Below are 21767 nucleotides of genomic sequence, written 5' to 3'. Positions count from 1 at the left end.
TTGTGTTGTGTAAAGTGCAGTGCGCTGCTCTGAGCTGTGATCACCCTGCTTCTCTACAGTATACATTGTGTTGTGTAAAGTGCAGTGCGCTGCTCTGAGCTGTGATCACCCTGCTTCTCTACAGTATACGTTGTGTTGTGTAAAGTGCAGTACGCTGCTCTGAGCTGTGATCACCCTGCTTCTCTACAGTATACATTGTGTTGTGTAAAATGCAGTACACTGCTCTGAGCTGTGATCACCCTGCTTCTCTACAGTATACATTGTGTTGTGTAAAGTGCAGTACGCTGCTCTGAGCTGTGATCACCCTGCTTCTCTACAGTATACGTTGTGTTGTGTAAAGTGCAGTGCGCTGCTCTGAGCTGTGATCACCCTGCTTCTCTACAGTATACATTGTGTTGTGTAAAGTGCAGTGCGCTGCTCTGAGCTGTGATCACCCTGCTTCTCTACAGTATACGTTGTGTTGTGTAAAGTGCAGTACGCTGCTCTGAGCTGTGATCACCCTGCTTCTCTACAGTATACATTGTGTTGTGTAAAATGCAGTACGCTGCTCTGAGCTGTGATCACCCTGCTTCTCTACAGTATACATTGTGTTGTGTAAAATGCAGTGCGCTGCTCTGAGCTGTGATCACCCTGCTTCTCTACAGTATACGTTGTGTTGTGTAAAGTGCAGTGCGCTGCTCTGAGCTGTGATCACCCTGCTTCTCTACAGTATACGTTGTGTTGTGTAAAGTGCAGTACGCTGCTCTGAGCTGTGATCACCCTGCTTCTCTACAGTATACATTGTGTTGTGTAAAATGCAGTACGCTGCTCTGAGCTGTGATCACCCTGCTTCTCTACAGTATACATTGTGTTGTGTAAAATGCAGTACGCTGCTCTGAGCTGTGATCACCCTGCTTCTCTACAGTATACGTTGTGTTGTGTAAAATGCAGTACGCTGCTCTGAGCTGTGATCACCCTGCTTCTCTACAGTATACGTTGTGTTGTGTAAAATGCAGTACACTGCTCTGAGCTGTGATCACCCTGCTTCTCTACAGTATACATTGTGTTGTGTAAAGTGCAGTACGCTGCTCTGAGCTGTGATCACCCTGCTTCTCTACAGTATACATTGTGTTGTGTAAAGTGCAGTGTGCTGCTCTGAGCTGTGATCACCCTGCTTCTCTACAGTATACATTGTGTTGTGTAAAATGCAGTGCGCTGCTCTGAGCTGTGATCACCCTGCTTCTCTACAGTATACATTGTGTTGTGTAAAGTGCAGTGTGCTGCTCTGAGCTGTGATCACCCTGCTTCTCTACAGTATACATTGTGTTGTGTAAAATGCAGTGCGCTGCTCTGAGCTGTGATCACCCTGCTTCTCTACAGTATACATTGTGTTGTGTAAAGTGCAGTACGCTGCTCTGAGCTGTGATCACCCTGCTTCTCTACAGTATACATTGTGTTGTGTAAAGTGCAGTGCGCTGCTCTGAGCTGTGATCACCCTGCTTCTCTACAGTATATGTTGTGTTGTGTAAAGTGCAGTGCGCTGCTCTGAGCTGTGATCACCCTGCTTCTCTACAGTATACATTCTGTTGTGTAAAGTGCAGTGTGCTGCTCTGAGCTGTGATCACCCTGCTTCTCTACAGTATACATTGTGTTGTGTAAAGTGCAGTGTGCTGCTCTGAGCTGTGATCACCCTGCTTCTCTACAGTATACATTGTGTTGTGTAAAGTGCAGTGCGCTGCTCTGAGCTGTGATCACCCTGCTTCTCTACAGTATATGTTGTGTAAAGTGCAGTGCGCTGCTCTGAGCTGTGATCACCCTGCTTCTCTACAGTATACATTGTGTTGTGTAAAGTGCAGTGTGCTGCTCTGAGCTGTGATCACCCTGCTTCTCTACAGTATACATTGTGTTGTGTAAAGTGCAGTACGCTGCTCTGAGCTGTGATCACCCTGCTTCTCTACAGTATACATTGTGTTGTGTAAAGTGCAGTGCGCTGCTCTGAGCTGTGATCACCCTGCTTCTCTACAGTATACATTGTGTTGTGTAAAATGCAGTATGCTGCTCTGAGCTGTGATCACCCTGCTTCTCTACAGTATACATTGTGTTGTGTAAAGTGCAGTACGCTGCTCTGAGCTGTGATCACCCTGCTTCTCTACAGTATACATTGTGTTGTGTAAAGTGCAGTGCGCTGCTCTGAGCTGTGATCACCCTGCTTCTCTACAGTATACATTGTGTTGTGTAAAGTGCAGTGCGCTGCTCTGAGCTGTGATCACCCTGCTTCTCTACAGTATATGTTGTGTTGTGTAAAGTGCAGTGCGCTGCTCTGAGCTGTGATCACCCTGCTTCTCTACAGTATACATTGTGTTGTGTAAAGTGCAGTACGCTGCTCTGAGCTGTGATCACCCTGCTTCTCTACAGTATACATTGTGTTGTGTAAAATGCAGTACGCTGCTCTGAGCTGTGATCACCCTGCTTCTCTACAGTATATGTTGTGTTGTGTAAAATGCAGTACGCTGCTCTGAGCTGTGATCACCCTGCTTCTCTACAGTATACATTGTGACAGTTACAGTGCTGCGTGTTTATTAAGAATTATTATGGGCCCACGGAATTGCATTTCTACAAGCTTACAGGACACGTCACAATTCCAGGAATGTCCTTTTGTAAACATTTTATTACAATTTGATAATAAATATAAACAATAGAATATGACTATAAACAGCAAGGTTCCACTTGAATGATTGTGTAAAAAACATTGAAACATTGTTTATAGTATATTGAGTTCCTTACGCTATCAATTATAGACAAGTGTTGTAACTGAAAAGAAGTATATATTCTACACGCCCTGTAAACGGTGAAAGACATGCAAGTATTATATTAGTACAATATGAGGATCTTGGGCAGTGGTGCAAATTTGGCCATTCTACCGCCAGGGTACCTCGTATATCCCAGCAACATTAAATTGAGATACCAGTAGACGTGTGTGTGTATATATATATATATATATATATATATATATATATATATATATATATATATATATAGTCCTAGCTATAGGGGGTGGTAGTTTGTCATTGGGTCTGGACTACTCACAGGACCCATCCAAAACACTAAAATCTCACTCAAGAGTTCTGAGTGTATCAAGTTATTTGTCTTTTATTTATTTTAGAGAACTTTGTGTAAATGTTTCAGAATCTCATTTCTGAGTGTCAGGCATATAGACTGCTATGTTTTATACCCTAATTATGTAAAAGCTATTGCCAAACAAACTAAATGCAAAATGATGTCCAATGCTCTCTCTCCCATCCAGTCCATGAACAGTAAATACACATGCTCTTTGCTTTGCACTGGGAGTGAATCAGGTGGTATCCTGCCCTGTTAACTAATTTCTATTGAATTAATCGCAGTGATTTGATTAGAGTGCAGTCACCTTCTGTCTCGTGTTCTCCTTTCCTGCATGCTGTCTCTCGCCACTGACCCCCTTCTGCACACTGTACTGCTGTCAGTCTCTGTTAAACCAGAGCTTCAGACGGGCTTTCTTCATTGGGTAATGTGGTTGAGATTGTATGGCTGGGGTATAACTAGAGCTCTGACCGTGTGATAGTGGCAAGAATGGCTTCATGGTTTCATGGTGTGTTGTGACACCTCTGTGATGAACCATGTTTATTGCTGTAGAAAGAAAGAAAGAAAGAAAGAAAGAAAGAAAGAAAGAAAAAAGAAAATTAGGAAAGGACCGAGAAAGGAAATAAAGAAAATAAAGAAAAAGAACAAAAGAAAGAAAGACCATGTATTTTTGCTGCTTCTATTGTAAATGCACACATGTGTCTGTGCGTTTCTGCAGACTTCTCTAAACACACAGTGTTTATTCCGCAGTGCCCCTTGCCATGGCACATGTGTCTGTGCGTTTCTGCAGACTTCTCTAAACCCACAGTGTTTAATCCGCAGTGCCCCTTGCGTTTCGATGTGTCTTCCTGCCCAGTAACTGTGAATGATGCCTCACACTCCCGCAGTAATCTCAGTGATATCAGTGTGACATGCTACTCGTGCTATTTTGTTTAGCTTAAACACAGCGAGTAAAGAAAAACTTTGTTTCCTTTACAGCAGCGGCAGCCAGTATTACGGTGTGTGATCCGCTGTGAAGCAGCTCTTGTTTGGATACATTTATGTTTTAAGCAAGAGTTTAGCCTCGCATTGTAACTCACATGGGTTTGAAGAGCCTTCTTTGCAGAAACCAAAACAGAAATCACAGGGAAAAACAGAACTAAAAAAAAAAAACATCATTAGGAAGGGTCCACGTAAGACAACTGCAGTTTTCTATAATCTATAAAATGTTATAATTTGGATTTGCACCGTTTGTAATATAATATTTAAACTGACATTGAAAGATAACTTCATAACCATAATCTAATGTGTTCATCTTAATTGTCATCCTTTTTCGTTCCAACTTAATTTGTTTTCAGTTTGAATATCCTTGCCTCTTCACTGTTTTGTTATGTGTTTCTATTACTATACCAGGTTCGGATTCGTTTAATTGGTGTGGGCTATCCATTGATTTGCAAACTAGAATTTTTATTTGGGTGGGGGTTGGGGGGGGGCGGGGTTAGTGACGACGGAATGGAAAACAAGTATTTTGCCAAAAAGTCTTTTCTATGTAGAAGACGTGTTTATAATGTCCCGCTGGTGTTGATCGGGCTTCACATCATTGTGAAGAAATATCGACCCTTTGACTGGACAAGGACAGCTTTGCCTTTATTTAAAACTGACTCCTTTATTTTAATTCATAAAGCTCCATGTTAATGTAACAAACAAACAACTTGGGTGAGTTTACGAGACCTGGGATTACATTCATCAGGTGTTTGGTTTTAGTTAATAAGAAGCAAGATAAAAAAATATATTAGCAAACAACAAAGGGGTCAACATATACAGCTAGCTCAGATCCGATCCACTTCTCTACTCTTTATTCATTTTAGTGCCATTCCCACTGCTGTTTGAACCTTTTGTTTGTAAAACATTTCTTAGCTTTCTTTGTAAAGAAAAAAAAAACTCTCCAGCTCCATGATCCTTCTGCCCTCCATTTGGTCTGAACCCTCCCCCCCTTCCTGAATATAATATAATGTTCTGTCACACTCCTCTTTAAAGTGTTATTTTTTGCCTTTGGTTCTCTGGTTGACGTTATATCCTTTACAAAGCTTTAGTCTTACACTCCAGTCTATAATCTGATAGACGCTTGATTTTATACAAATATCCAGAACTGTGAGATTGTTATGTGTCTATGAGGACCCTTTGTGTGTGCGTGCCCTGTTTTAATAACGGTGCTGCCCGTCTGTTTGTGTCCCTGCAGGCCCGTACTCGTTGGTGGGAGCGCCCTCTGCTGACTGGAGGAGTATGGAGCGGCGCAGCGAGAGCCCCGGTCTGCGGGACAGCCCTGAGCGGAGGAGCAGCAGCCCTGACACAAAGGGCCCTCCGCCCGGGAAGATGGGGCGCCTAGAGCAGAACGGGAGCCCCACGGGGGCCCGCAGTCGCCTCAACGGGGCCACAACGCGCTCACTCGGAGGTAAGAGCACAGCTTCGGATTGACCGGATGGGTCAATGAGGTCAGATGTTCTATTTCTTACAGCCACTAGGGGCAGAGTGTTGCAGGGGGACAGGTTACCAGTTACACTCAGGTGTACCAGGTGTACTGTATTTATTGAGAAGTATATTATTGTATATTATTTGAGTGCTCTGTTGAGACCACTGGTGGGCTTTAGACTGGGCTTGGGAACTGCTGGTGTGGACAGTTTGTTTACCTAAAATCATAGCACCCGGAATTGTTATTGGTTCAATTATCAGTTAGCAGCAGGGTGAGGGCTGCGCTGTAACGTACCTTCTAGTTAGATCTCAGAAAGACAAGCAGCAGCAGCAGGGTCAGGTCTGGGCAGCTCTTCTTTTTCTTGGATTGTGATCTGCTCGGATCTTGCCGTTACTGTAGCATGTGTTTCTAGTGTGCTGTCAGCCCTGCTTATTGCTAGGGGACTCTGTGTCCTGTGTGAGGACCAGACAGCTGCATGGACTCGGGATTATAAATAAAAAGAGTGCTGTTACTAACAGTAACCTTTGATCTTTACAACATTCCTTTTTCATTAAACTGCAACTTTTTGGTGCTGGTAATTTTTTTTCCATACCATGGCAGCCACAGAAAACTTTATGAGCTCTTCACAAGCGTGCAGCGCTGCACTGATGTGCTGCCAGCGACTGGACCGGCCTTCCCGACAACAAGACGTATAGTTACCGGACTACGTACTGTACGTTTTAACGATAGCCTCATAGAGCACTAAGACGTGTTAGGGATCTTTCTGAGGAAAAAAAAGAAAGCCCTGTGTGTGTGACTCTGCTGTACGGATGGCAGTTCTCTTTGAAGCCAGGAAAGGGGAATGTGCGTTTGCAACCACAGTTCGGTTCTCATGCAGCTGGGATCCCTGTGTGTGTGTGTGTGTGTGTGTGTGTGTGCATGTCAGTGTGTGTGTGTGCATGTCAGTGTGTGTGTGTGTGTGTGTGTGTCAGTGTGTGTGTGTGCATGTCAGTGTGTGTGTGTGCATGTCAGTGTGTGTGTGTGTGTGTGTGTGTGTGTGTGTGTGTCAGTGTGTGTGTGTGCATGTCAGTGTGTGTGTGTGCATGTCAGTGTGTGTGTGTGTGTGTGTGTATGTGTGTGTGTGTGTGTCAGTGTGTGTGTGTGCATGTCAGTGTGTGTGTGTGCATGTCAGTGTGTGTGTGTGTGTGTCTGTGTGAATGTGTGTGTGTGTGTGTGTGTGTGTGTGTGTGTGTGTCAGTGTGTGTGTGTGCATGTCAGTGTGTGTGTGTGCATGTCAGTGTGTGTGTGTGTGTGTGTGTGTGTCAGTGTGTGTGTGCATGTCAGTGTGTGTGTGTGCATGTCAGTGTGTGTGTGTGTGTGTGTGTGTGTGTGTGTGTGTGTGTCAGTGTGTGTGTGTGCATGTCAGTGTGTGTGTGTGCATGTCAGTGTGTGTGTGTGTGTGTCTGTGTGAATGTGTGTGTGTGTGTGTGTGTGTGTGTGTGTGTGTCAGTGTGTGTGTGTGCATGTCAGTGTGTGTGTGTGCATGTCAGTGTGTGTGTGTGTGTGTCTGTGTGTGTGTGTGTGTGTGTGTCAGTGTGTGTGTATGTGTGTGTGTGTGTCTGTGTGTGTGTCAGTGTCTGTGTGTGTGTGTGTGTGTGTGTGTCTGTGTGTGTGTGTGTGTGTGTGAGTGTGTGTGTGTGTCTGTGTGTGTGTGTGTGTGTGTGTGTCTGTGTGTGTGTGTGTGTGTGTGTGTGTGTGAGTGTGTGTGTCTGTGTGTGTGTCAGTGTGTGTGTGTGTCTGTGTGAGTGTGTGTGTGTGTGTGTCTGTGTGTGTGTGTGTGTGTGTGTGTGTGTGTGTGTGTAAAGGTGGGCGAATGAGGTATTTCTTACATGTGAGCTGCAGTCCTTACACAGGAGGCTGTGTTGTCCAGTGGTTAAAGAAAAGGGCTTGTAACCAGGAGGTTCCCGGTTCAAATCCCACCTCAGCCACTGACTCATTGGGTGACCCTGAGCAAGTCACTTAACCTTCTTGTGCTCCGTTTTGTAAGTCGCCTTGGATAAAGGCGTCTCCTAAATAAATAATAATAATATACATATATTAATTTTAATATACAGCCTGGTGTGCATTGTATTAGATGGTGTGCTGTCCAGTCAGGGCTGTGCTGACTCGACCTCACTCACATCAGTCCTAACTCACAGAGCGCCAGAGCCTGTCTGGTAAAGGGTCCACACTGACAGAGAGGGAGAGAGAGGGGGATGGAGGGAGGGAGAAATGGAGAGAGAGAGCCGTTGAGAACAGCACAGTGTTGACAGTTATATTTCCCTGTTGGGGAGCATTCACTTACTGGAATTGGCAGCAGCGCTCTGTTAGTAATTTACTCCACAAGAAAATTCAGAGCAAGATTAATGGGTAGGAAACACAAATGTATAAAGTGACTGGTTCAAACTGGGAAGTCGGAGGGATTCTTTCATATTTGATTTTATTAGTATTCATATTATTATTATTATTTTAACTGGGGATATTTGATTGAAGGTCTCCTAGCAGCATTAAAATAAAGCTTCTTAGATTTCTAAATATATGTGTTTCTTTGTGTGTCGGATTGTCTACTAGCCCACATGTCTGCACTGGTGCAAACAGGAAAGATGACTCGCCCTGCAGTTCCCTCCTCCTTCCTGTAGGGGTCAGGAGCACATGGGAAGGGCATGGTTCCGGATGATTACAGGGTTTCTATTAATAAGGCTGGGAAACCTATCATTTCCCCAGCACAGGGCCCTGCTGCGGAGGCGTGCAGCGGATGGAGGTGATTAAGAGCAGTACAGACAGTGATGGGCTGGGACACACCTGCAGCCTGGACACCAACAAGAGTATGGAACCAGGGACTGGTTCACTGCGCCACACCAGCGCCCATAGCCTGACCAAGCAGAAACCGCCATTATCCAAATCACAGACAAATCAAGGCTCTGGAGTGGTTATTTAGAAACAGGATAGGAGCTACGCTTTTAATGTACAGCCCGAGGTCTGACCCTGGGGGAGGGGGTATACTTCAAAACTGTTTCTCCAGCCTGTGCAGAACTTACTTTTTAGCCTCCTTGGTCCTGAGACCAGGTTTGTTCAGAGAAAACTAAATTTGCTTGTGAAACATGTAATTTGCTTCACATGAGACCAATATTTGAGACCCTGAAATATTGAATGTTCAGTATAGTGACGGTCCGTACCCGAGGGCTCTGGCTGTAGCCCAGTATACTGAACAAAAGGACAGAGGAGGTTACATTTTTTTAAATAACTTAGTTGCCCTATTGAGTCCACTGACAGAATGATTTTTATTTCTCGTTTCCCAACATTAACCCTCCTGTTAAAGCTTGTGAACCCGTGTCTGTGCTTGTGCAAGTCTCATACAGGAATATCAGCTACATTTTCAGCACAGCCCAGAGCTTTTCAAGAAAAGAATGAGCTCTGGGTCTGTTAGGGTCACAGGCGGGTACATCTCAATACATTCAGATTTGTAAGTGGACCCCCTTCCCTCCTCCTTGTCACGGGTTAGTGATCCTCTAGTCCCCAGCCTTTACTAATAGCCTTACTGCCAACAAATCCTTCTTCAATATTTATAAATCACCCCGCGCTCCCAAGCCGAGCGTTTAGTGGCAGCAGTAACAGGCAGCAGCTTCTATCATGTCAAACAGAATTACAGGAGGACTGATGGCTGGAGGGCTTGATAGTGACTGAGAGGCTGAGAGCAGCTCATACCCCCCCCCCCCCCCCCCGCCGACTGACTGACCAGACTCTCGATAGACGGACTGCTTGTGTCTGGGCTGATGAATGCCCCCCCCCCCCCCGAAATCAAACTTGCAAAAGCGTTGCTCATTGTAATTTGAAGATGGTACATCTGCACAGTCCTCTCCTGGAAAACATTCAAATGCAATTGTTTAACAGGCGTGCAGGTTATTTGGGATTTTATTTTAAGCCTCATTTCCTCCAAACTACATTTGCATATAATAAAAAAAAAAACTCCACCTTTTTAAACTCCACCTTAGAATTTGTGTGTTTGTATTTTGAAAAACAAATACAGCACTTTTTCATTGTTTGGAGTTGAAACACAATGCTGAGCGTTATATTAAGCTCTGTGGGTGAAAAGTCTTTGAATGAGAAGAATATAAACAATAACATGCATCGTGTGTTCAATTCATTGGGACCCATTTCATCTCCTTGGGGCGCAGGTGCACTGGATCAGTATTGCACTGGCCGGGTCAGAACCGGTTGTGTTGTGGTGAGATAGGTCTCAGAAGTTCAGCTGGGTCGGTACATTGTTTTCTGTAGAATCAGAATCTGTTAAGCAGTGGGGTATACGTACAGCAGCGATAGAAATAAGACCTATTGCATGGCTTGATTAGCCCAGCCCCCAGTGTACAGGTAACAAGCTCAGGTGAGTCTTATTTAACTCCCAATAAAACCGGGATTGGATCAAACTGCTCTGTAATGGGAGTCTTATTCCCATCCCGGTACAGTTTCTCTGTCTTGGTGGTTGTTGTTTACAGTGTTAAAAGGCTGCATGACAGCTGGCTGGGTCGCTGCAGAGTGAAGTGAAAGGAGTCCGTTTTTGCCAGTACCAGAGACCGGAGTGAAAATGTGGAAGTGATTATTGTTTCAGATCAATGAATTTCTACTTTATTTTGGTGATGACTAACCAACCACCGCATCTGTTACCCTTCCATGCCAGTGTAAACTGGTGGCTACAGATCCTGCTTTGCGCCGGGGGACCCCCAGAGAGGAGAGAGGTGGGGGAGGGAGTGGGGCACGTCGGAAACTCCGACTCTGTGTTTGTGTGGGCAGGTCCTGAAGGCAGCGCTGTTCTTCAGCTGTAGATCTGATTAAGGGTCTCTGTCTGTGAGGAATCTAAACTGCTCTCTGGAAACCCTGTCTTACATCTAGTGCAGGTGTGATCTTGTGATAGTGTGAGAAGTGTGATAGTGTGAGACGTGTAATCCTGTGATAGTGTGAGACGTGTAATCCTGTGATAGTGTGAGACGTGTAATCCTGTGATAGTGTGAGACGTGTAATCCTGTGATAGTGTGAGACATGTAATCCTGTGATAGTGTGAGAAGTGTAATCCTGTGATAGTGTGAGACGTGTAATCCTGTGATAGTGTGAGACGTGTAATCCTGTGATAGTGTGAGACGTGTAATCCTGTGATAGTGTGAGACGTGTAATCATGTGATAGTGTGAGACGTGTAATCCTGTGATAGTGTGAGACGTGTAATCCTGTGATAGCATTGCTTTTTTTTTTCTTTTACCAGCTGTTTGATAAAGTGCTGGCTGTGAGAGCTGTGCTGAGAGAAACACTAGTCTGGTGTGCAAGGTGGTTAGCAGTGCATCAGCGCGCCGGTGGTGTGGAGGCTGCTCCGTGGGTGTGGGGGACATGCAGTGTGTATCTGCAGTGTGATCCAGTGTGGCAGGGTTATTATTGAAGGAACCCTTATCACTGCTGTAAAGCAGGTGGATCAGCTCAGCTCCCACACAGTCTGTTCTCTGGGAGGGGTGTCTCTGAAGCACTGGAGAGGTTCTGTCACCCTGGTTGTTTTGCACGGTATGACATCTATACACAGGTTCAGATGGAGTGGAATTTTGACAACTCCTTAACAGTGATTGGTTGATTTCTCCTACGTGATTTATAAGTTCAGTTGCAGGTCTTTTGATTATGGTGTTGTGTCAGTAGATGCTGTAATGGTATTGTTCTGGTGGAACTCTGTGATGTAACGCTCTTGTTCTGAGGGAATGCTGTAATTAAACAGTGTTGTTCTGATGGAACACTGTGATGTAACACTCTTGTTCTGACGCTGTGCTGTGATGTAACTCTGTTGTTCTGCTGGAATGCTGATGGAATGGTGTTGTTCTGATGGAACTCTGTCCCTGTGTTGCTGCAGGTCTCATGATCCCTGTGTTCTGCGTGGTGGAGCAGATGGACAGTCCCCCGGATGTGGACGGTCGGGAGGAGCATGCCGAGTTTGTGTTGGTGCGGAAGGACGTCCTCTTCAAGCAGCTGGTGGAGACGGCTCTGCTGGCACTGGGGTACTCCCACAGCTCGGCCGCACAGGCCCGGGGTACGAGGGTACTAGCACTATATCATACAGGAGAAACCCAGGAGACTGTGTTTCAGAGCTTATTACTCCAAAGAGTACATGACTATAAAAAGCACCTGTAACATTATTACATGAGCAAGAAACAGCCTCACACACCTAAACTGTCTCAAATGAAATACCTGCCGGATTTAGGTTAAGACACTTATATGTCTAGTTTTTTTTGTTTTTTTTAACAGAGCTGCTGTATAAACTCTGTTATCCTGCTGTACCGCACCGAAAACAGAAATCCTTGTGCTGAAAGTTCAATTTAGAAAAAAAGTAAAAGAACAACAGCAACAGAAAAGCAATCCCCGAAACGCCTGCATTGTTTTTCATTCCCGTAATGGACAGATCAAACTCAGCAACTCCACCCACAGCCTTCATGCTTATTAAATGAATGCTTTTTGTTTTTAAACTAAGCGTTCATGTTAAATGAATAATTTCTGGCTTAAATGATACATTTTTCCTTTGTGGTTTACAACCAAAATTATACAGAGTCAATGCTATTTATTTTTTCCTTTTTGAATTGTGTCCTGCATAACTTCTACCCTGCAGTATTTTTAAACATTCCCCCAAAAAGAGCCTGTGTCTTTCTTTAATTAACTCAGAAAATAATCAACTGGGTGTTTGTTTCAATTAGAAGGGCTCTGAAGGGTTTTGTATAATAAGCATATATAAAGAGAGATATTTTTAGTCTTCTGACAATTAAACGCTGGTAATAATTTTCCACAGGGTTCATGGTTGTTGTCATATGTAAGACATCAAGACACAACCGTAGATTTGTCATCATGCAACTTGGGGACTGGGGCTGGGGTGAGGGCCGGGGGACAGGGCGGGGGAGAGTGGGTAGTCCCTGTGGTGCATCCAGAGGACAGAGGCTTCCATTGGACGCTGCAGTAAAAGTGCATTCCTACAGAGCGCAACTAGCCCGCAGTTTAACAGTCCCTGTAACTACAGCCCATTGCCTCTTTCATTATCGATCTGGAGTGTGAGGAGAACCTTCTAAAAGTTCACCACGGTAAATCTAATGTAATTACCACAGTTTACCATGGTTTGCCATGAGTTTTTTATATGCTTACCTACACTTTACCATGCTTTCACCATGCATTTACTATGGGAAATGTATTATGGGATTTTTTAAGGAGATGCTGTTTAGTTGAGAGATGACCAGGACCAATAATATTATGTGTATATGTGTGTGTGTGTGTGTGTGTGTGTGTGCTTTTTCTTCTCCCTCCCCCCCCCCCCCCGATTTTACTAACTGCCCCCCACACCCCACACTCCCGTCCCTCTCCCCCTCTCCGAGGTCTGCAATCGGATCTGTTCCGAAGCCTGAGAACCTTTGAGAATGTTTATTCTAAAATTACAGCTTTAATTAAATTTGCAGACGGGAGAGAAAGCATTTCAGAAAACAATTGCAGGGCGGTTTCCAAGCACACCAGAGAGAGAATACACAGAGACAGCGCAGAGCTGAATGAGAGACAGAGCAGCATCATCCTTGCTGGAACCGCTTGGTGCCCTCCCTCGCTTTTATTTTCCACCCCTGCGTTCACTTGGAAAACATTCAAGACCCCAGGCCAGCCCTTCAGGTCAAACATACTGCACCCTGGTTCAAGGGCTGCTGTCAGCGATCGCTTGCGCTGTGACAGTCTGACAGTCTAACAGCTTGATCCGGTTGTACAGATAGACAATATCCTCGCAGGTCACGACTCCCATTGGAACCAGAGGTTTCCAGTTACAAATCAAGGGGAGATGCACAGGTCTGATAAATAAATCCTCAAGACTGATGGAATGGGATGTGTACGTCGCCAGCTCTGTACTCGACTCAGCAGTGATCCTAATGAGATTAGTGCAGTTTAGTTCTGCAACTGGAGTTCAGAGAGGGCAAGGGGAGGGAGGTAATGCATGTGTGGGGCTCTCTGTATAAAATCTCCTCAAGCATGATTATGAAAAATGTACACACTGAATTAGGTGATCTAAAGAAGAGGAAGCGATGTTTTATCAAGACCCTGCACTGAGCTTGGCAGCCTTGCTGCAGGACTCTGGTAAATCACATGCCGTGCTTTTGCTGGAGTGTCCTCCAGGAGCTCGATAACAATCACTGACCTCACTGCATTCTACATGTCATAAAGCTTCCTTAGAAACAGAGTGGTCTTTATCAGCAGATGTGTGAATGTGTGTGAGGCTTCATGCCAGCTGCTAGGAGTGCCACCAGCACAGTCACAGGTCCCTGTAATCAAGGCACCTGAAGGCAATAGATTCAAAAAGCATTCATCCAGGATATCTTTCATTTCTCCTTTTCCAATTACTGTTTCCTTATTTCTTTTCTTCTTTTTTCCTTTCTTGCCTACGTGTCTAACTCACTCACACCCCTGCAAGCTCAATGTCCCATTCGTGGATAATTAACACATTGGGATCATTAAGAGACCCTTCGTGCTTTATCAAACGAGTCCACACTTCAAAATGTTTATTGTGTCAATCCAAAACTATTCCAACATTTAAAGACATTGACATTGACTTCTAGTGTTGATGTTCGTTGTTACATTTATTAGGTTTCTTTTAGTATTTCAAAATGTCGCACTGTTGAGTGTTTAATGGCAATGGACAAACAGATTCATTGGATCAAAGTGTAACGACTGCATTTGTAAAACGAAAGGTTGGTAAGGCTTCCCGCTAAAGAATGGACAGAAATGGATATACACTGTGAATGGGAGGGACCAGATCAGAAAATACTGCTTCGGTTGTGTAAAGCTCTTCACTGTGTTTCCCTGATCAGAAGTCTCTGAAATTAAAATCAGCAGGTTGGGACATTTGATTGCAGCCTATTGACGTGTATTAAACAATGAATAGATGATTTAACTGCCTCTGTAAGTGTAGATTATGTAATGCTCAGCCTTGAACTGCAGGACTGTGTGCCAATGGGAAGTGCTCCCATCTAGCTATAAAATCTTATCTGAGTTTTACTTTTAGTTTTGAATTTTAATCTAAAACTACACCCTAGAAGGGAACAAGGTAGCGTTTTGTGTTGTTAGCGCTCATGGAGAGCACCAGCCCTCTCCCATAGTCAAAGCACAGCGCAGTGTAATAAAGCACAGTGAAATCATACCCACATTGTACTCCCAATCCAGAACAGCATGACTAAAGAGGCAGGGGTGTAGGGTTGAACTATAATGACATTAGCACAATAATCCACATTTATAAAAAATCTTTTCAAGCTTCTCTCCTACAATAGAGGGAGGGAGAATTGAAGTCATTTTCCAATGTTTTTAATTACGTGACATTTCAGGAAGTAAGTTACTTTGAGTCGTCACAATCCGGAAACATCCAACTATTGCAGAGTACAGCGAGATGCCATAATACTTTGATACGAGTCAAAGCAATAAGACACAGTGAAAAACCATCCCCCGTTGTAGCCATGCTGCTCATTCCCGTGCACCTGCACAAAGTGGGACTCCTGACAGAAGCGGGTGTTCTCCAGAGGTCTGGCAATGTGCTTCCTCTCTTAAAAGGTTAGATAGTTAAGGAGTTCCTCACAGCGTGTGTTTGTGTGTCCGCACAGGGATCATCAAGGTGGGCCGTTGGAACCCGCTCCCGATCCACTACCTGAGCGACGAGCCCGAGGCCACGGTGGCGGACATGCTGCAGGACGTGTACCACGTGGTGACGCTGAGGATCCAGCTGCAGAGGTGAGGGGCGGCCAGGAGGGGGCACCATGGAGTCTGCATTCTGCCAGAGTTCCGAAACTAAAAACTAAACAAGCTTCCTTTTTTTCATACCTGCTCATTTGCAGTGAGTCTATTAGAGAGTTGCGTTATGAAAGCCTGTGACATTAAGAACAACAGAAACATTGATTATACTGTTAAAATCTAGCGGTATTTCTATGACATATCACCACTATCGGGGGCCTACCCATGTCACATGTGAGTGTGTCCCGGCTTGGAGAGGTTTGAGAGCCGCTGCTGTACAGTAATCTAACCTACTTTGCCAAGCAGTCCGGTGAGTTTTTTGTTGTTTTTTTTTTTTAGCCGTGCCAAGCTGGAGGACTTGCCCGCGGAGCAGTGGAACCACGCCACTGTGCGTAACGCCCTGAAAGAGCTGCTGAAGGAGATGAACCAGAGCACACTGGCCAAGGAGTGCCCTCTCTCACAGGTAAGACCTGAACCAGCATAGCCAGCACACTCCCTGCGGTCCTCACTCTGCGTGCCCATAGTACAAGCATAGCAAACAGCGATACAGCATAGTGCAAGCTTGGTGAAGAGTAATACAGCACAGTGAAAGCATGGTGAAGCCCAGGGAGGTATGGTAAAGACCAAAAGCAACCAAACAAAAACTGATTAATTGAAAATGTGCAAAAGAAAACAAACAAACAAAAAAAACCATTCAAACTATTCGTTGCAGCCACCCTGATCATGTGGCAGAAGATGGGGCTGTTCACTGTGGCTTGAATGGCCGGCACAGTGTCAACCATGGCAACATAACCCTAAACAGCTCTGGTCTCGTGCATCTGATCCACAGACAGGAAAAACAAATATATATTTATCGGAAAATAGGTTCTTGTGCCTTCGATGTCACCATTTCTCTTATTTTGTAAAGATTTTGTGTGAAAATGTTTGTTTACTGCACCGAGGCAGGTCTGTCTTCAGAGCAGCAGCAACATTCCAAAACACTCGTGTTCACAGCTATCTCCTGACATGGTCATCTACCAGAAATACACAAGTAGGACCTCGTTTTGAAGGTCTGAATCTCCTCTTTCCAATGACATATCGCAGGGCTGTCTCTCACAGTCCCTGAGTAAAAAGAGTTAAAGGGCCAGGTCGCCGGCAGGATATTTAACATTGGGCGGACCATAAAAGGTTAAGAAGTATTTATTAACATGTATTAAATAAATTCATTGGTTAACATGTAGATTTCAAAACAAGAAAAGCTGCCCTGTCCTTGAATAGTAAATATTTTAATATGTACAGGTAGTTAAAAACACAAGCCAGTTGTGGGCTGATCAACCATTCCTATATTATCAAAGTTACTGATAGAAATACCTGACGTGTATTGCATTCTCCCTTTGATAGGTGTGTGTGTGTGTAAAAAACAAAAAAACAGAGAGAGTAACCCAATGTCTCCCTCTGGTTTAATAAAAGCGTTCCCCAGATCACTTTAGGGCTCAAATTCACTCAATAATACCACGCCATATGTGGAAAGCTTATTATGACACCCAAGTGGTTAATATGTTATCGGCAGCAGAAGATTGCAGAGCTGTCTCCCAGGACTGAAACCACACACTCACTGCTGTTGCTTATTAGAAACTGGAGGGGAGGGACAGCCCTTCGTCCTTCATCTGTGTGTGTGTGTGATCCTTCAGGATATAATAATCTTTATATAGCGCCTTTCATAGTGGACCACCATCACAATGCGCTTTACAAGAAACGAGACTGACTGCAGAGTCACTTACAACAACGTCTCACCCGAAAGACGGAGCACAAGGAGGTTAAGTGACTTGCTCAGGGTCACACAATGAGTCAGTGGCTGAGCTGGGATTTGAACCGGGGACCTCCTGGTTACAAGCCCATTTCTTTAACCACTGGACCACACTACCTCCTATCTGAAGACGGGTTGGGGGGGGGGGGTAACTGGGATCTCCTGTCTCCCAGTCCTCTGCCCTAACCACAAAGCCACAGGGCTGTGGGAGAACTGTCAGAGTCAGAGATTTAGTAGATTTCTGACTCTGCCGGGAACAGTTCACAGCTGAAGTACGTTTCCTTTTCCTAAAGATTACACCACCGCCACTTCATTTTCTGTTTCCTGCTGCTTTACCCATCCAATTAAGTGAGGTTTCCCATGTTTTGGAGAGCTGCAGAGATGCATGGCAGGGACCCAGGCTCATAGATCTATCGAGGCAGGGCCGACTGATCTGGGAGCCAAGGCTCTCACACATCTGCAGCTTCACCCCAGTCAGGCTGCTATAGACACCCCCCACCCCCACCCCCTGCCAGGGTCTTTGGGCCCCCAAAGATCCTGCTGTGCAACTTTAAACCCCACACAACTTAATCATAGTGTGACCCCACAAAAAATGAGAACGCTTTAGTTAAGGGATCCGTTATGAGTGGTTGTAAACATAATAACCAAAAAAATGTATTTTTGTTTACGACTGTAAGTCGCCCCGGATAAGGGCGTCTACTACGAAATAAATAATAATAATAATAATGTCACAAACAGTTAAGATAATAGCACTCTATTACAACACACATTTAAGTTCATTTTCTGCTATAACATTTTGTAAGAATGTTCTAATATACACTATTGCATCATTTATGTATATAAACAGTATTATATTATTATTATTATTTATTTCTTAGCAGACTTACAATTGTTACAAGATATCACATTATACATTATTTCACATTATACAGATATCGCATTATTTTTACATACAATTACCCATTTATACAGTTAGGTTTTTACTGGAGCAATCTAGGTAAAGTACCTTGCTCAAGGGTACAACAGCAGTGTCCCCCACTGGGGATTGAACCCACAACCCTCCGGTCAAGAGTCCAGAGCCCTAACCACTACTCCACACTAGTCTTATTTCATCTGATTTCACAGTCTATTAAGCATCTATAGAGCCTTTATGAAGTGCTTCTTGTGGGGCCAGCGGTGGCGCTGGAGTTGTAGGGTTAGTGAAAGCCTCATCCTGTCCTCCTCTTTGTTGATTACACCAAGTTGGAAAGTTCTGTCCAAACAGACAGAGGGATCTGTGAGAATTATCCTCCAGGAGCTTCCCGGCCAGCTCACAAGACAGCCAGAAAGCTGGAACAGAAGATCATAAAAACATAGAAAAATATTAGAAAGTTTACAAATGAGAGGAGGCCATTCGGCACATCTCGCTCATTTGGTTGTTAGTAGCTTATTGATCCCGGAATCTCATCAAGGAGCTTCTTGAAGGATCCCAGGGTGTCACTTTCAACAACATTACTGGGGAGTTGGTTCCAGACTCCCACAATTCTCTGTGTAAAAAAGTGCCTCCTATTTTCTGTTCTGAATGCCCCTTTATCCAATCTCCATTTGTGACCACTGGTCGTTGTTTCTTTTTTCAGGTCGAAAACATCCCTTGGGTTGACATTGACTATCCCTTTTAGGATTTTGAATGCTTGAATCAGATCACCGCATTGTCTTCTTTGTTCAAGACTGAATAGATTCAGTTATTTAAGCCTGTCTGCATATGACATGCCTTTTAAACCTAAAATAATTCTGGTTGCTCTTCTTTGCACTCTTTCTAGAGCAGCAATATCCTTTTTGTAGCGAGGTGACCAGAACTGAACACAATATTCTAGGTGAGGTCTTACTAATGCATTGTAAAGTTTTAACATTACTTCCCTTGATTTAAATTCAACACTTTTCACTATATATGGCCGAGCATCTTGTTGGCCTTTTTTATAGCTTCCCCACATTGTCTAGATGAAGACATTTCTGAGTCAACATAAACTCCTAGGTCTTTTTCATAGATTCCTTCTTCAATTTCCGTATCTCCCATATGATATTTATAATGCACATTTTTATTGCCTGCGTGCAGTACCTTACACTTTTCTCTATTAAATTTCATTTGCCATGTGTCTGCCCAGTTCTGAATGCTGTCTAGATAATTTTGAATGACCTTTGCTGCTGCTTGCCACTCTCCCTATTTTTGTGTCGTCTGCAAATTTAACAAGTTTGCTTACTATACAAGAATCTAAGTCATTAATGTAAATTAGGAATAGCAGAGGACCTAATACTGATCCCTGTGGTACACCACTGGTTACCTCGCTCCATTTTGAGGTTTCTCCTCTAATCAGTACTTTCTGTTTTCTACATGTTAACCACTCCCTAAATGTGCATGCATTTCCTTGAATCCCTACTGCGTTCAGTTTGAGAATTAATCTTTAATGCAGGACTTTGTCAAAAGCTTTCTGGAAATCTAAATAAACCATGTCATATGCTTTGCAGTTATCCATTGTCGATGGGGAAGCTGGCAGAAGGGAAAGCTCATGTTTAATTGAATTCTTTGGGCACAATCAACAGCTTTATAAGCAAATCAGAATATCTTAGCTTGACAGATAAAAGAGCAGTTTTTAAAATAAAACACTCTCTATGTCCCTCCTTTCCTAGCAGTGTGTGGGAGGGGCAGTGAGACGACGACAGTTCTCCAGATTGCCTTGTGCTCACTTCAGGTCGGCTTACAAACAATTCAACCCTGGCCTGAGCTGGAATAGACAGACCGTAGTCAAGCACCGGGTAGTATTGCGTCATTTGCCCAGAGCACTGAAATAAGTTCAGAGCCCAGGCAGTGTCCCAGAGCAGTGTTGCTGAGTCCTGTCTCCTCTCCACAGAGTATGATCTCCTCCATCGTGAACAGCACCTACTACGCTAACGTCTCCTCTACCAAGTGCCAGGAGTTTGGCCGCTGGTACAAGAAATACAAGAAGATTAAAGGTGAGGAGAGTTCCAGGGGGAGCGTGGTACTGACAGGGAGGGGGTGCCTTTATAACAGGTGGAGGCTGGGCCTGAACCTGCGACCTTGTGCGCTGCAAGTGAGCATCTTAACCGCAATGCAAAAGAGCCAGGCTCGTCTGGATTCGTGGTTTTAGAGCTTTTAATGTCATCTCATCTCATCGAGAGGGGACCCAATCCGTAACGGCAGGGCATCACACAACACTGCCCGCTACATTCACATGACCATAGCAATGTCTTTGTCTTTATAGCTCTACCCTGTAAGCAGAGAAACTGTGCCTCGCTGAGATAGCATGCTTAAAAACATCATGGTCTTAGCTGAGCTCATCATGGTTTGAATTATGTGCTAATGTCTTTTTTAATAAAGTAGTGGGGACTAAACGATTCCCTCCTAATGAAAACCATAGTTTCCTAAAGTTAAACTCGGGGATTCTGTTACAGATAACCATATATAGACGGCCCGGCATGAAGAATGCGCCTCGTTACTTAGAAATCATTTTAAAAATGGAGTAATTACACTGTGAACCAGATCAAAGTAAACACAACCCAAAACACAGAATAAAAAGCTCTGTTTGCTGAGAAATAGCTTCGGGTTACAGAATAGCGTTTTTAGTTTTGTTTTTTGCCTTTCAAAAACAGAACTCAGGGATAGAAAGCAGCCGGCCTCTGAGTGCCGCTCATCAGGAACAGATGCTAAAAGGACTAGAGCAGAAATGTGATTGGACAAAAGAAACCCACAAACCCCATTGGCTGCAGCGGCTGTCAATCTTTATTAAGTTTAATGAAGATCACATTTTATTAGAGTAAATCAAGGTCAGGCTCTTTTATGCGGGAAGAGCAGCATGTTTTCCAATTTATTTAGATATCTAGGTTTACTGTCCATCAATGTATGCTTTTCTTTTTGCAGCCATTGGCTCATTTCAACACATTTAGATTGATATTCACACTGTCACAGATAGCCCAGCAGGGCTGCAGGCAGCTGGGCAGGGCTGTGTCTGGACTGGGACCTGGTTCAGACTCAGCCTGTTAATATCTTTAGGGGCTGGCGGCGCTGTGATTATCCTCTACAGTCAGTGCATCTGCATCACAGGTCATGTGCTAGGGTTTGGAATGACTGGAGTGTGTGTGTGTGTCTGTGTGTGTATCTGTGTGCATGTGTGCACGGTATACCTGTCTGACTGTGCATGTGAGTACATGCGTTTGTGCTTTTGTCTGTCTGTGTGTCTGTGTGTACGGGTGTATGCCTGTGTGTGCACGTGGCAGTTTCTAAAGGTATCGTCTCTGAAGCTCTTTTTCATGGCTCTGCTGAGATGTTCTGGGTATTCAGAGCGGAGCATATGAGATAATTATACCCTGCCTCACCAAAGCAGCGACAGAAATAATCTGGCATCTAAACTGGAGAACCCTGGCAGGTAATTGTACACCAGTGGAAAAGTCTCCTATTGACAAGATCAGATCATCCCAATGTACTGTTCGTTGCGCAATGCTGGGGAGCAGGCTTCTTGTGAAATTGAGCATTCGCACGTATCACACGTTGAACTGCACTTAGTGACTGTAGAGATCTGCCAACAAACACAAACTCCAGAGCTGGTCCAGTTGGCAAAGGAATTCTAACCAGCTTATCAAGCCTCCCTATGTTTTCTCGGCAGTGT

At 44.3% G+C, this 21767-nt stretch overlaps 1 protein-coding gene across 4 annotated transcripts in view; it reads left to right on the top strand.

The window, feature by feature from the left end:
- Positions 1-21767, top strand: part of LOC117426429 (DNA-binding protein SATB2-like) — a 51531-nt gene that overhangs the window by 10523 nt on the left and 19241 nt on the right. For all 4 annotated transcript variants that reach the window (XM_059033910.1, XM_059033911.1, XM_034043974.3 and 1 more), the window contains 5 exons: positions 5315-5527; positions 11443-11619; positions 15197-15323; positions 15663-15786; positions 19995-20097. In XM_059033910.1, the coding sequence (XP_058889893.1) occupies positions 5315-5527; positions 11443-11619; positions 15197-15323; positions 15663-15786; positions 19995-20097 (744 nt within the window). The remainder of the gene's footprint in view (positions 1-5314; positions 5528-11442; positions 11620-15196; positions 15324-15662; positions 15787-19994; positions 20098-21767) is intronic.

Source organism: Acipenser ruthenus, chromosome 11 (genome assembly GCF_902713425.1).
Source record: "Acipenser ruthenus chromosome 11, fAciRut3.2 maternal haplotype, whole genome shotgun sequence".
NCBI classification, from domain to species: Eukaryota; Metazoa; Chordata; class Actinopteri; order Acipenseriformes; family Acipenseridae; genus Acipenser; species Acipenser ruthenus.
The sequence above is the reverse complement of the archived record's forward strand: the minus strand, read 5'-3'. Positions and strand labels throughout refer to the sequence as shown.